The sequence below is a fragment of the Daucus carota genome, chromosome 1 (assembly GCF_001625215.2).
Source record: "Daucus carota subsp. sativus chromosome 1, DH1 v3.0, whole genome shotgun sequence".
Classification (NCBI taxonomy): Eukaryota; Viridiplantae; Streptophyta; class Magnoliopsida; order Apiales; family Apiaceae; genus Daucus; species Daucus carota.
The window spans coordinates 49,665,468-49,679,127 of NC_030381.2; the positions used below are offsets into that span (position 1 = coordinate 49,665,468).

The 13,660-nt window shown below is 34.3% G+C and overlaps 4 protein-coding genes across 5 annotated transcripts; all 4 read right to left on the reverse strand.

Annotated features, from left to right (window-relative positions):
* Positions 1–1,343: 1,343 nt before the first annotated feature.
* On the reverse strand, positions 1,344–4,169 carry LOC108197623 (uncharacterized). The gene is made up of 2 exons (XM_017365292.2): positions 2,297–4,169; positions 1,344–1,668 (listed from the first exon to the last, which is right to left on the reverse strand). Exon 1 carries the CDS (start codon positions 4,047–4,049, stop codon positions 2,301–2,303), a length of 1,749 nt encoding a protein of 582 aa, XP_017220781.1. The 5' UTR covers positions 4,050–4,169; the 3' UTR covers positions 1,344–1,668; positions 2,297–2,300.
* A 1,038-nt stretch (positions 4,170–5,207) lies between these two features.
* On the reverse strand, positions 5,208–7,343 carry LOC108198101 (probable serine/threonine-protein kinase At1g09600). 2 transcript variants are annotated; one of them, XM_017365877.2, is made up of 4 exons: positions 6,966–7,343; positions 6,384–6,801; positions 6,053–6,190; positions 5,208–5,626 (listed from the first exon to the last, which is right to left on the reverse strand). In XM_017365877.2, exons 2-4 carry the CDS (start codon positions 6,642–6,644, stop codon positions 5,618–5,620), a joined length of 408 nt encoding a protein of 135 aa, XP_017221366.1. In that variant the 5' UTR covers positions 6,645–6,801; positions 6,966–7,343; the 3' UTR covers positions 5,208–5,617. The 2 variants fall into 2 exon arrangements, with proteins under 2 accessions (XP_017221366.1, XP_017221370.1); XM_017365881.2 differs by lacking the exon at positions 6,966–7,343 and having other exon boundaries at positions 6,384–6,959.
* Positions 7,344–9,550: 2,207 nt separating this feature from the next.
* LOC135150571 (uncharacterized) lies at positions 9,551–11,390 on the reverse strand. The gene is made up of 5 exons (XM_064086970.1): positions 10,956–11,390; positions 10,857–10,873; positions 10,383–10,770; positions 10,124–10,249; positions 9,551–10,017 (listed from the first exon to the last, which is right to left on the reverse strand). Exons 1-5 carry the CDS (start codon positions 11,388–11,390, stop codon positions 9,796–9,798), a joined length of 1,188 nt encoding a protein of 395 aa, XP_063943040.1. The 3' UTR covers positions 9,551–9,795.
* A 405-nt stretch (positions 11,391–11,795) lies between these two features.
* Positions 11,796–13,626, reverse strand: LOC108224019 (probable LRR receptor-like serine/threonine-protein kinase At3g47570). The gene is made up of 3 exons (XM_064086975.1): positions 13,386–13,626; positions 12,585–13,199; positions 11,796–12,397 (listed from the first exon to the last, which is right to left on the reverse strand). The coding sequence occupies exons 1-3, from the start codon at positions 13,624–13,626 to the stop codon at positions 12,015–12,017; spliced, it is 1,239 nt and encodes a 412-aa protein (XP_063943045.1). The 3' UTR covers positions 11,796–12,014.
* Positions 13,627–13,660: the final 34 nt, after the last annotated feature.

The following is a 13,660-nucleotide window of genomic DNA, read 5'->3' on the forward strand; positions in this document are numbered from 1 at the left end:
TTTGTTAGACGTTTAGAATTCCAAGTACATAGACATTAAAGATGATAGATTCTACATCCGAATGTACGTCAAACAATGGGCATTTCGAAAATGTGCTCGAGGAAAAGTATTGTTTAGTTGTTAATTTATTTGTTTGAACATTTTTTTATGATTTTTAAAATGTTCTAGGTAGATCAATGACTTTCTTAATATTTTTTAAATATATCATAAAAATACCAATTTATATTTATATTTATAATTAAAAATATTAATTTTATTTTGTGTCGGGGTTATTCTAAACTTAAAAGTCCTTAAACAAAAAAAAATCAAGTAATATAAATATTAATAAGTTTTTTGGAAAAAAAACCCAAAAGTTGTCATTCATCCAATTCATCCAATATTAAGAAGGCGAAATCAATTTTCTTAGGAGTATGCACCATGCGGTTTAAGATAATTTCTTATTAATTTATTTAAAACCCACTACAAAATGGTTAAAACTTAAAAACTACAAAAATTTAGAGAAACAAAGCCACATGTGCACATGCACAGTAAAAACTGGGATCTTGGCCATATCAATATTTCATACTTCAAGTGTTTGCAAGCTAGCTATCCGATACAAAGATCAAGATATTTTTTCTCTACTGACATCTGAGCATTATTTCGAAGTTGGTTATTTAAAGGAGGCTTAAATGTATGGAAGCCAAGACTACAATTATAAGCATTCTGGTTTCTTGAGCTGCTTCTTAGTTGTCAGATGAATTTTAAACAACCAGTTGATGTTAGGAACATTAAAAAGATTACAATCCACAGATAGCAGAACACTGCAATCTCAGAATCAAAAGCAAGCGAAAGCCGGAAGTATCTCTACCAATATTCAGTACATAATTTAATACTGAGTATCACATAACTGAGCAGAAGTTGTGAATGTGATACTGCCAGAACTAAGGATAAAATGCAAAAGTGAGCATCATAACTCAAGCAGAAGCCAGAGATGGAAACTTGTATTGTTTCATATGATGCATCGACCATGTTCTCCAACCAAGAAGGGATCACTAAACACGAAAGTTAAAACTAAACAAATGACTATAGTAATATGAAAAACTATACAAATGATTCTATTAATATGAAAAACAAACGTGCTCCTGGATAATATCTTCAAGTTGAGCTAATTATTAAAAACCATAAACCATTTTGGACCCTAGACAACACTGACAACAGGATTAATATATAGCCACTAAGCAAACAGTAATAGTGCAATTAGACCCTAGACATTCATAACTGCATGTCTACCTCCTTAAACACTTCCACCATCAAGTTTAACATTATACAGAAGTCAAAAGACCTGATTTCTTAAAGTGGTGAAGGCTTGGCCAAAGATCAATGTCACCAGATAAACCTCACATTTACTCAATGTAAAATACCCAATGCATATTAAGCAATGCAGTACTGAACTTCACACATTAAGTCTAAGTAATTCAACTAAAAGCCGATATAAAGTGCAAAACATCTTCTTTCTTTTACGTTACTAGGAAATTCTGCGGTGGACAAGTTGCTATGTAGTAAGAACATACTAAGATGATGGCCAACAACACCAGGAAGGTACTTCAGATGAAAAGGCCATTTCAGAAGAGACGCCTAGTGCGGTCCAGAATCCTGATCTTCACAGGGGGGCAGGACTCCAAAAGAGACCTGTTCAGGTGACACGAATGGGGGAAATAACATTTAGGTCAAACCAGAATTCTTAAAAATTATAAAATACAAAACTACAAACTTGGAAGGAAACTGGCTGTTGATAATCAGAAAAGTTATCTATAAAGTTTAACAATGCAATAAAATATATGACGACAATTAATGACATAAATATTTAAACTATGAAGTACATAATGTATACTTCAAAAGAATAACTGAACAATTGACAGCTAAATTAGCTAATATAGACTTGTTACAGTCTCATCTAAGTGATAACTTTACCAACCACCACAAATCTATACACACACCTGCCGAAACCCCTTAAATCACACACACACACACACAGAGCAGAAACCTTAATATAACCTGTCACAGGTAATTACGACACATTTAATATGGTAAATCCCATATAAAATAATTATTTTAAAATTTCCCAAACTACCCTGAGACTTTTAACCTTAACAGTCAAAATTAACGGAAAGGGTGCAAAGTGATGCGCCAAAAATAGTAAAGGGATGCATAGTGCAATTATACAAAGTATAAGTAATAAAGTGCATTTAGCTCAAACCAGTGTGATGCAAAACGGAGTTAACTCTTATTATAATTTTAAACACCAAGTAAACTTTACCTCGTCACTTCCCAACAGACTGCATCAACTGATTACTCATTCTCTCGTATTCTTTCTTGGCATTATTATATTGCCCATTGATTGCCTCAAATTCCTTGTAAGCCTCCTTCTTCTCTGCGACCAATTTCTCAAATTTAGCTTCAACATCAGAATGATCCGCTTTGCATATATCCCTCTCTTCTGTCAGTGTCTTAACTCGCTCTTCTTCGTCAGACAACTCCTCTCTAAGCCTCAGTAATGCAGCTTTTATCTCTTCTTTTTTATTCTTAGCCCTTGACAATTTCTCTTCAGTGCCTGATAACTTCTTTGTCATATTAGATAGCGACACAACTTGCTGACTATAACGAGCCTTTATGTCCTGGTCATTCCAGTTGTCCTTGTTTCTAGCAGCATCTTCTAGCTTCTGGTGTTGTCCAATGAGTTTATGAACTTTCCTTCTAATAGATGTATAATCATCTCCTAATCCCCTCAGTGTATTGTAACACCTATCAGCAAGATCATTCATGTCCTCGGTCCTCAATTTCTCAGCAGAACTTGTGAGCTGGGCCACCAACTGACATTTTAATACAGATGCTGCATTCATGAGTTGTTCACGATCATCAGGCAAGACTTCTTGAGAATTTTGTTCCAGTGAAGGTTCGACTGGAGGGAGGTCACATTTTGGATATTCTTCCTCCGAAGAAGTGAGTTCCACTACCGGTACCCTATTCCTAGTTACTCGAGGTGTTCCATGATCTACACTGAATAGCCTTCTTGCAGGTTTTACAACATCTGCAGCCATTTTCTTCAGAGGTGGATTTATCTCCGCTGCTGCTCCAATTTCCTCACTCCCCTCCACCGTTATAGACTCATAGTATGTGGTTATAGTAGGCAAATTAGTTCTCTTTCTTTTACCATTTTGAGATACCGATGAGGAGGTGCCTTTTGTTCTAGATTTAGATTTAGGAGAAGGAGATAGAGTAGAGAGTTGTATTTGAATGTGCCGTGGAAGCACAAAATCAACATTACCATTTAAATTATTCTTGACCAACTGAGCGAACAAACGCTTAGCTTGCACACATACTTGTAATTGATCATCTTTATTCTTAATACTAAGATCCTTTTGTAAATGATTAGCAATAATCATAAAAAATCTAGCATAATATATGATTTTACCTCTCTTCACCATATCACCTAATTTGTAAGAGAATTCATTAAGCAGTAAAGATCCAATGTTAATTGCTCTCCCATAAATCAGGCTGTATGCAATTTTTTGAACATACGTAGTTATGGAATCAAATCCACTGCATTTCCCTGTAAAGACCTTTATCAGAGTGTCGAAAAAATACGACCACTCCTTTCTAAGATATGGTCTTCTTACTTGGCCTAAATGTGAGATTTCTGAAGCATACTTAATAGAATTTAACATGGAAATAATCTCCTCATCAGTAGGCAGGGTTTCGAAGTTAGCATTAGGCAAATGAAGTGCTTCATTTATCAGAGAGGGAGTGATGGTGTAAGATTTACCGTTGATTTTGAGCTTTATTTCTGCCTCAGAGCAGCATGCAGTGTTCCACATTTCTTGAACTATTTCAGCATAGATTGTTGGGCTTGCGGTGAGAGCATAAGTGACTGGAGAGATCTTCAAGAAATCCATAAGGGGATGAAAGTCTTTATGCACTGATTCTTTCTCCATAAAAGCAACATAGTTTGTGGAGGCGTATTCCACTTTCCCTGATGAACTGAAAGATGTAGCGGATTCTTTTTTCACCATTGTTAATGAGTCAAACCTTCAGAGACCTTTATCAGGAAGCTCAAAGGTTGAGTTTGAGAGGAGGGGTGTTATTAAAGCTGTTAGTAGGGAATTTTATTGCACAAAGAAAAAATGAAATTAACTGAGTGTTCTTTTTGTTCAGGAGAGTGTACATCAGACGTTTAAGATTCCGAGACCCCTTTTACATGTCAAATTTTGAGGAAAAAAACACACATTCTATAATCTTTTTTCTTGAATACATCTGACTATGTCTTGAAAATGGTAGAATATGACAAATTAATGTCTTAAAAACATATACTCCATCATACGATTATATTTATCAAACTCACGCATGTTCAACAAATTTTACATAAAATGTTCAATTAAACCAACTCCATTATAGATGCTCCAAGTTTTTTTCCAATTTTGTAACTAATAACCCTTTGGAGTTCTTCTCGCCATTCATATCAACAGTTTTTCTTTCTTCAAAATCATAATTATAAATGTTCGAAGAATTTTAATTACTCTCTCCATCCCAATTTAGATGAGTTTTTTGCTCATTTCACACATATTAAGGAGAATTAAATGATTGTTCTTTTTTCCATCTCTACCCATATTTATTATGTTGACTTTCCATAGTATTAGCTTGATTGTTCATTGAAAATGATAAACAAGAAATGGCAAGAGTGGAAGATTGTTGATAAATGTACATAGAAAAGAGAGAGGCTCAACTATTTTGGGATATATTTTTTTTCTCAAAATGGGTCATCTAATTTGGGATGGACGGAGTATAATTTATATTCTGAGAATTTTTGAAAACCGATTATATATCCTTGTTCATTACAAAATAGTAAAAATAATGTTATTTTGTAATTACTGTGATTGTATGAAATCGATCCGGTAATCTTATGTACTAACTCCAAAATTATAACCAAAGTTATATTTTTCCTCTTTATTATATTTATTATTAGTTTTTTACATCAAGAATATGATATATTGTAATTAGTTACTTTTTTATACCAATGAGACAAATATATGTGTGTGTGTGTAAAAGAATCTCAACAAAATTTATATTACAAACCCGGATGAATAATTTGTTTGGACAATTTTTTTCTAGGACTCTGAGTTCAAAAAGAAATCTTTTCAATACTATGATTATCAAATTTTTGAATTTGTGTAATGTATAAATACATGACAGCTTAGGTGACATTATGTGTGAAACTAGAGATGATATATGTGATACTGCTGGTTTCAGCTATTTGTCTTTCTAGTAGCGATACATGTATTATGTATAGTTGTCTGCAACAACTTATTTACAAACCATTTGCCAGGAGTCCTGCATATAATTCAGCAAGAATGCAACTAGTAGTCCATAAATCTCCGCCACTACCATAAGAACTGGCACCAAGCAAGAGTACCAACACGATTTGCAAAATGCCAGACTTGTTCTGGATCGTAATAGTTTGCCAAACCAAAGTCTGCTATCTTCAAATTCCATTGTTGTCAAGCAAAAGATTGGAGCCTTTAATGTCACGATGCAGAATGCCCTGACTGTGGCAATAGTCAAGTCCACAAAATAGCCTCATGCATCATTTGATCTGCAAAAGTTGAGTTCAATTATACATGATATGACGATGTAAACTCTAAAACTTATATCTTAATTAATCAAAGTCTCAAATACACCTCTAATAAGGCACAACTCTGTCTCAAATTGTGTTTCAACAAGTCTGAAGAGATCCGAGAAAATCTAATTTCACACTAAGAAAAAATAGTGACATGTCTTTTTTCCCTAAATATCATTTTACACCTAAAAGTGGAAGAAATTATCAAGGATTAACAACAACTAATTCGTTTTAATCCACCACCTTCATAATCAGATAAAAGGGTACAATATAAGAAATGAAAATTGAGGTATGTATATACTGTATTGATGAACCCACTTCCACAAACACACGAGCATTATGCGTGCATAGTTTATCATACAAACTCTGGCATAGCCTATTGCACAAATTTTGCAGGAATACCTGAGGTTCAGTAGACTTTAGACCAGGGCGAAATGTAATTCCTGCAAGATTGTTGAATGTTATTTTCTTCAAAGCAACAATCTTCTTTTTTTCCAGATCAAGAGTCCGATAAACTATGTTATAATCGTCTTCTCTTATCTGCAAAAGAAAATAAAGTTGCTCAAAAACACAAGACTCAAATAAGATTTTAACCTGCAGATGGGACATCGAATATCCATTAGGCTATAATATCACATTTAACCTGCAGATGTAAGAACATTACATATGACCAAATAAACTTTTCATAATGATAAAATGCAACAAAGAGAAACACCATGGAAAAGGAGCATACGTTATCTAAAATGTGAAAAGACTTCTCTTTTCTTGGCACCCATCCCATGAGATCTTCACCACCATCTTTAACCACCCATGAAACCCACCCTACTGCAACCAACCCTGCTTTACTACTTTTAATAATTCCTCCGAAGCTACAATGGTACCCATGAAAAACACACTGTGCCTGATTCCTTTCATTCTCAATATTCCTAGCATGCACAGTGATAGGAGTGATTTCCTGCTTATCATTATACCTTGACCTCCCTTCACTGGGCATCGGTAAACTTTCCACCGGCTTTTATTCACAATTAACCTCAGGAGCAAATGATTTACAACAATTATTCAAAGATGCACCTTGAAACAATCAACCCCACGAAAAAAAACAAGTCCCTAACACTTTACTCCTAATACTCCTCTTCTTTGTTAAAAACACCCTGCAACAGCCTCACAAAACATATTCAGTATCAATAACAATCATAATCCAATCAAGAAGAGTATCCTAAAACACAACTAATTAATTAGATGCCATCTATAGAACAAAAATCGAACCGAGTACCGAAACCAGTAATAATAATCAAAATCTACTCAGTAAGTGTACCTTTTGGAAGGAAAGATATGAGTTATAGAAGCAAGAATTCAGAGTTTTTGAGCTTTGTTGGAGAAGAAACCAAGTATACATAGGGATAATAAAATTTATTGATGATCTCTCTCCCAAAGATATCACTATTTATAACAAAATTGATCTATGTAAAACGTGTACGTGGAGGTGTATGTAATTATGAAATTTCGGCCGTTCTTGAGTAACGGATGCTTTATATAAAGAGAAGCCCACTGTTTTTATATAATAGTTGTTCCCGGATATTGTTCTCTTCTAGTCTCACATCACGCGCGTGAACGTTCGTCGCTCTTAGAATATATTTTTTCTTATAAAAGAATGATTTAATAATCTTTATTCCAGTAACAAGAGTAAAAAATCAACTTGATTATTGTTAATCCCTTTTATAAAATTTTAAAATTCTAGATATATATTTTCTCTCATTCTTTCTCCAAATTTTCAGTTCCCTTATTTCATATGTTAAATCTAAATTTTAGATAACCAATATAGAGAATAATATATAAAAATAATATTATAATTCAAGAATAGTTATTATATATATAATTTTAGACAACAAATGCAAAAAAAATGCAAAAAACATGTATGGAGATACTCGTGTATCTTCTTAAGTATGTTATATCTTACATAAAACTAAAATTAGAATAGACGATATATTCATGAGATTAAATTTTCAGTGATTACTTAAAAATTCATTTGAATTAATCAATTTAGTTAATTATCTAAAATATAGATGATGAGTTGATATACAAAACACTATTCTCTATATCTATATCTCCAACATTATCGGACATATAATATAAAGAGTTAATATATAGATGAATAATTTATTCTCACCAATTTAACTAATTTAATCAGGATTGTATAATTGAATCCGCTTTTAAATTGGTTGATTTTGTTTGATTTTATAATAGTTTAATTTATTAATTTACATTATTTTATTTGAAAATAGTATATTATGAATGCGTCTTTATATAACAAATCATTGAAATTCAAAATTTCATGATTAATACATAAGCAAGGTTTCTAAAGAGCACAAAACATAAATTATTATTTTGCTAAACTTATTTAATTAATAAGGATGATAAAGTAATACATGTTTAAAAACTAAATGTATTATAACTTTATAATAAATACTCTTATATTCTACGCGCCAGACAATGCAGTCAGATTAAACTCGATCACCAAATTTCAGTTACACTTTGTAAAGATATATTATCATATCCATTACGTCTTCATACTTTTTGCTTTATTTTACTTAACTTTCTATGTTTGGAGTTCGTTCTTATCACATATCTTTACTATTCATTCTTATCACAATATTACGTGGATAACTGCTGGATATGTGTTAATGTGATCTTCGATAGCAACTCTTTTGTAAACGTGTATGATATGGGTTACTATTCATTCTTATCACAATATTACGTGGATAACAGTTGGATATGGGTTAATGTGATCTTCGATAGCAATTTTTTTGTAAATATGTACGATATGGGTTACAATACGGCCCTGCACCCTACAATATTATGAACAATAAAGGCCCACAAGAAAAAAATCCCACTTATTAAGGTATTTTATAATTTATTAATTATTTTTGTAATAAATTAATAAGGATTAATGAAAGCCCAATAGACGTCCATGATTGAGATACGTGGGCTATGAAACCTTAAGGCACGATCCCCAGCCCTGTCAGGCCCGTACCTCAAATTCTTAGTCTAAATTGGCGTCTCATAAAAAGATCCAGAATCTTAGAATTCTAAATGGATTTTTATTCACAGTCTCACAGATAACTACCCGAGTTTTAAATAATCACCAACGACTGATCAAAGATGAAATCTATCTTATTACAAACTTTAACACCTATTTCTACTCTATCTCAAACACCCGAAATATCTATATAAAAAGTCGTAGTCCTCAAAACTAGAACTAAAATTTTTAACTTGATTCTTTGCAAACACAAAGATACACAGATATCTCGTAAGCACCCGGTTTAGTCCCAAAATACGAGAGTGCAGCTAGATTAACGTCAATGAATAGAATTTTTTGATTATCAACTGTGAATAATTTTTTCAATACAAGTTAGTTCCATATTACAAATCCGGATCCGTCACTGTCAGCAATTATATACAGACACCGCTTTGCTAACAATATACCACATTTCAAAAGATAGTGTAACAGCATAAAAGATCTGTGGAAAGAAGGAAAGTATAGGTCTGATTAAAATGTAACCAAAAACATATCATATTGAACAGTCCCAGGATTAAAATGACAAACCTTGATGCCTCAACTCTTCAACAGTCCCAGGATGCACTCACATTTTAAGTTAACGGTCGAAAATAGCTATTTTCAACATTTGACGGTCGAAAATAGCAGCTTTTCTTGTAGTGCAAACTTCTGTTCTATATTTTTATTTGCAGCCGTAGTAGGTAATTTTCAAGCCACATGAATTAGTATAGCTGTATATTTTGTCATTTATTTCTCCTTTATTACTGGTGTGCAGGTATTTAAAAATATGTAACCAGACAATCCGACAACTAAAATTAAAACTCAAAGAAACAGAACGTGTAATAACTAATAATAAGACACTGGGATTGAATCTAAGGTAAATTTGAATTCCCCTAATTAATGTTGACCCTGACCCCAAATTCCTAATTCCATCGTAGCATATAATTTATTTGTGAATCCAAAAAATAGTAGAAGGGAGCATTTTATATTCTTAATTCTACTAAATAACTAAACTGATTGGAAGAGCTAAATAATTACAGCAAAATAAAATGTTGGTAATCAGTGGATTGCATGATTGAATTACCTTTAGTCAGTTGCTCTTGACCCTGACAAATTTAATCCTTATCTTTGTAGTTGGGATCAGAGGAGACATAAATAATTTTGTTTCGAAGACTTGAGGATTCCCTTCATCATCAAGTAAGGAGGCTTCAAATGTGACATAGTAAGTTGTCCCGTTTTCAGCATCCAATGTTCTCAATACATCAATCACACGGAGAACTTTAACTTTGTCATATATTTCATCATCTTCATCCTGTGCATTTGCATATGTATATATAGTTTAAATATGATCAGATTACAACAATAGTAATATGGGGTTTAAAAAGTAAAAGAAATGTAGAAGAACACTTGAGACAAACCTTATCACTGTCAAACCGGTGGAGAGCAATGTTATACTGGTGGAGAACAAACTCACAGAGATTGAGGGGCAGATCAAAGGATGTCGGTGACAGCCAATCGGGATATGGTACTTTGGGTTCACAATACTACAGTGCCACACAATAAAGATAATCTTATAGACCAATAACGGAGAACAAGCCCCTCATGACAAATAAATTACATGTTTGTGTGTTGTGTGTGTGTGTGTGTGTGAGAGAGAGAGAGAGGGGGGTACCGTACGAAGTGGAGAACATTAGCTGATTGTGGTTCTTTCTCATCGAAATCAGAGAGCTTTTCCATACTAAAGGGAAATATGGGGAGGAATCGCACACCCACATAATCAATTTCTTCCGGAGGGTCTATTTCTTCTCCTGACATCAATTTCCTAACAAGGACAATCTTAAAGGATGAATAGGGTACATCTGGTGGAAAAGCACAATCTAACACAGTTGCTTGGAATTGGTAGTCACCAGAAGAGGAGGCGGCCTGAAAACTGATATTCAAATCTGTACCAATACAACCAAAACTCATCGCCTTCACCACTCGTACATTACCATAGCACGTACGCTTTCCCTGATAACTGTTGTACACCGCAACCGAGAGAGATGAAGCAGAGTAATCAAACGAGCTTTAGGGATCGTAACCTCGGGTGGTTTGTAATAACAGTATAAGTAACCAATACCAACGAGCCCAAAATAATCTCTGTATGGATACGACCCAACATCAAAACCCTAATTACAAAAATTACAAAAAATTCAACATACATCCACAGAGCCAAAAATATAAAGAATTTAGGAAGAGATTAATACATACACGGCTTTTCGCTTCGTCTCTGTGGTATCGTCTCATATCTTTTTGATATTCTCTCGTAGCGATTTTTTCGTCCTCGCTAAGTTTGATATAATCATCAATACTGCGGTACACAAGAGCTTCTTGATCATCTTTTTCAAAATCTCCAGTAAATTTGTATCTTTCCTCGTATGTTTCCTCTTGAACCTTAACTGCTCTGAGAAATTGGGGATACAAGTCCTTCCTCCACATCTGGCGACTCGGGGGAACATGTACATGATCAGGGGGGTTTCCTTTTTCTTCCAAGAAGTCCTTGGCGAATGGAAAGTTACGCCTGTAATCAATGGCTGCTCTGTCGATGCGCGGCCTCGTTCCCGTCTTTCCCCAAATTTTCACTTCGACTTCTTCGTCCGTCAGCTCGCTAATCTTCCTTATTCTCTTCTCGCCAATGCTGGCCATTGTGAAACCCTAATTTGCTTTCCTGCCTTCAGGTAACATGAGGCCCGTTTTTGGCATGAGTTAAAAACCTGCGAGTAGTACGTGCGTTGTGGACGGTTATGTTAGTTAAAAATAATGGTTAAGATCGTGTATACTAATAAAAAATAAAAAAGTTTGTCATATATAAGATCTTATTTTTCTAGTATCTGCCCATGAGCATATATTAAGCGTTGAATTTTATAGATTTGGAAGATTTTGATTCGCTCTCATATTTTAATTACGTAGCTGATTTCCGAGTTGTTGGTTTGGCTGTGTTTGTATTACTGAATCAGTAGTCGTTACCACCGAATATCTTTTCGCAGGGTTCTTCCCTTTGATGTTGGCTTATCTACTAACCATATGATGCTTTAGCTAGAAACTGTTCGTTGCATTGAAGCAACATAAATATGTTTGTATTGTCTTCGACTAAAAATCAAAAACTATTTGACTTTGAAACTATTTAAATTGCATAAAAAGTGATCAACACATTTATACAAAAGAAAGAGCTTACCGACTAAATGAATTACAATTTTTTAAATATTAAGTTATTTATTTATACAAGTGATTAGTAGAAGCCATTAATACATACTTGCACACTCACATAGGTTACTGCCTGCGCTCCAGTAATTTGTCTCGTGCCACGTGTAGCTGCTTAATAGCAACGCTGATGTCAATGCGCTCTCTGGGCATTTCTGCTGAACATAGTATCCCCACTTCAAATATTGATGTCAGGCAAACCTCCAAGGTAGCTTTGTTGTATGACTGATTTGATGTCAAATTGTGATCTTCTTGATCCATTATGATCCTCGGGTCAACAATGTTCATCACTCTTTGTGGGAGTGCATTCCTCACATATTCGTGAAGATTATTGCTATTGGCCACCAATATGCTGCTAGATGTAGGTCGTTTTCCCGAAAACATTTCTAGTAAGAGAATTCCGTAGCTATATACATCTCCCTCGGCAGAGATCTCCAAGCCCATTCCATATTCTGCAAAACTAAAAGGTTAAGATAGTGGCCTAAATGATATCTCAGTGTCTCAATATGTATTATATTGTTCACCTATATTAGAAGCACCCGTTACATAAATTAATTTCAAGTAGAATATAGTAATAGTGAAAATTTTTAATGTAGAGCAGTACTAGATAATGAAAAGAAAAATATTGTCGGTTGTTACCTGGCGGAATATATCCAACTGTTCCGTGGACTCCGGTTGAACTCGGTTGTGCTTGATTGGGGTCACTTGTAGTAGCAAAGGAGAACCTCGCCAAACCAAAATCACCTACACGAGCAACAAATTCTTCATCAAGAAGAATATTGCTCGGCTTTATGTCACTGTGAATAATACTTGTGTAGCTGTGATGATGCAGGTAATCCACTCCAAGTGCAACATCAATGCAAATATTAAGTCTCTGGAGAAGAGTCAAGTTTCTTTCATTTGTTTGATAAAAAGGACTTGGATGTAACCAACTGTCCAGACTCCCATTCATCATAAACTCAAAAACCAATGCCTTAAAGTCATTGCCTTTAAAGTCCGTGCTAGAGCATGCTGTAATGATCTTGATGAGATTCCGGTGACGAATATTTCTCAAAGTCTCACACTCTGCAATAAAACTTTTGTTGGCTCCACGTACTTCAACATTTAGTACCTTTACAGCAACGGTCTGTGGTGTTGATTGGAGAACTCCTTTGTAAACCGAACCATATCTTCCTTTGCCGAGCAAATTGTTTGGGGAAAACTGATTTGTAGCTAGTAACAGATCATGGTATGAAACCCTGGGGTATTGGTTATCTTACAATACTGGGACAGGGATATTTATAAATTTAGACTTCCTATATCGATAAAAAATGTAGGCAAGACTTGCTAACAAGATAGCAACAGGGAAAGAGACTATAAGTATTAATCTCCATGTAAATGTCCTTTTCTTTTCGCTTGATATTGTCGAGGGACAATCAGGCAATTGCAATGCTTGAATACCTCCACAAAGCCCCAAATTCCCAACTACTGAGAAAGCACTAACATTGGAGAACACACCTTCTTTAGTCACTTCACCTTGAAGCTTGTTGTTCGACAGATTGAGGAATTGAATTAGACGAAACCTCTGAAAAAAACTTGGAACACTCCCTGATATATTATTGTTTGAAAGATCTAGAAGTGCGAGACTTCTTAAAGATTTGAAAGAAGATGGTATTTTACCTTGAAAAAGGTTTCCTTCCATATCTAGCTCCTCCAACATAATACAATCACCCAGA

Bases quoted from the DNA above. Each gene is read 5' to 3' on its own strand.
- LOC108197623 (XM_017365292.2), bottom strand. From the start codon at position 4,049: ATGGTGAAAAAAGAATCCGCTACATCTTTCAGTTCATCAGGGAAAGTG.
- LOC108198101 (XM_017365877.2), bottom strand. From the start codon at position 6,644: ATGCCCAGTGAAGGGAGGTCAAGGTATAATGATAAGCAGGAAATCACT. The intron at 6,191-6,383 runs GTATGCTCCTTT...TTTCTTTTGCAG, and splicing joins CTTTTCACATTTTAGATAAC to ATAAGAGAAGACGATTATAA.
- LOC135150571 (XM_064086970.1), bottom strand. From the start codon at position 11,390: ATGGCCAGCATTGGCGAGAAGAGAATAAGGAAGATTAGCGAGCTGACG. The intron at 10,250-10,382 runs GTACGGTACCCC...GTGGCACTGTAG, and splicing joins CAGCTAATGTTCTCCACTTC to TATTGTGAACCCAAAGTACC. The intron at 10,018-10,123 runs GTTTGTCTCAAG...GCAAATGCACAG, and splicing joins ACCGGTTTGACAGTGATAAG to GATGAAGATGATGAAATATA.
- LOC108224019 (XM_064086975.1), bottom strand. From the start codon at position 13,626: ATGGAAGGAAACCTTTTTCAAGGTAAAATACCATCTTCTTTCAAATCT. The intron at 13,200-13,385 runs GTATTCAAGCAT...CAGTATTGTAAG, and splicing joins GAATTTGGGGCTTTGTGGAG to ATAACCAATACCCCAGGGTT. The intron at 12,398-12,584 runs GTAACAACCGAC...TTAGTTTTGCAG, and splicing joins AGTTGGATATATTCCGCCAG to AATATGGAATGGGCTTGGAG.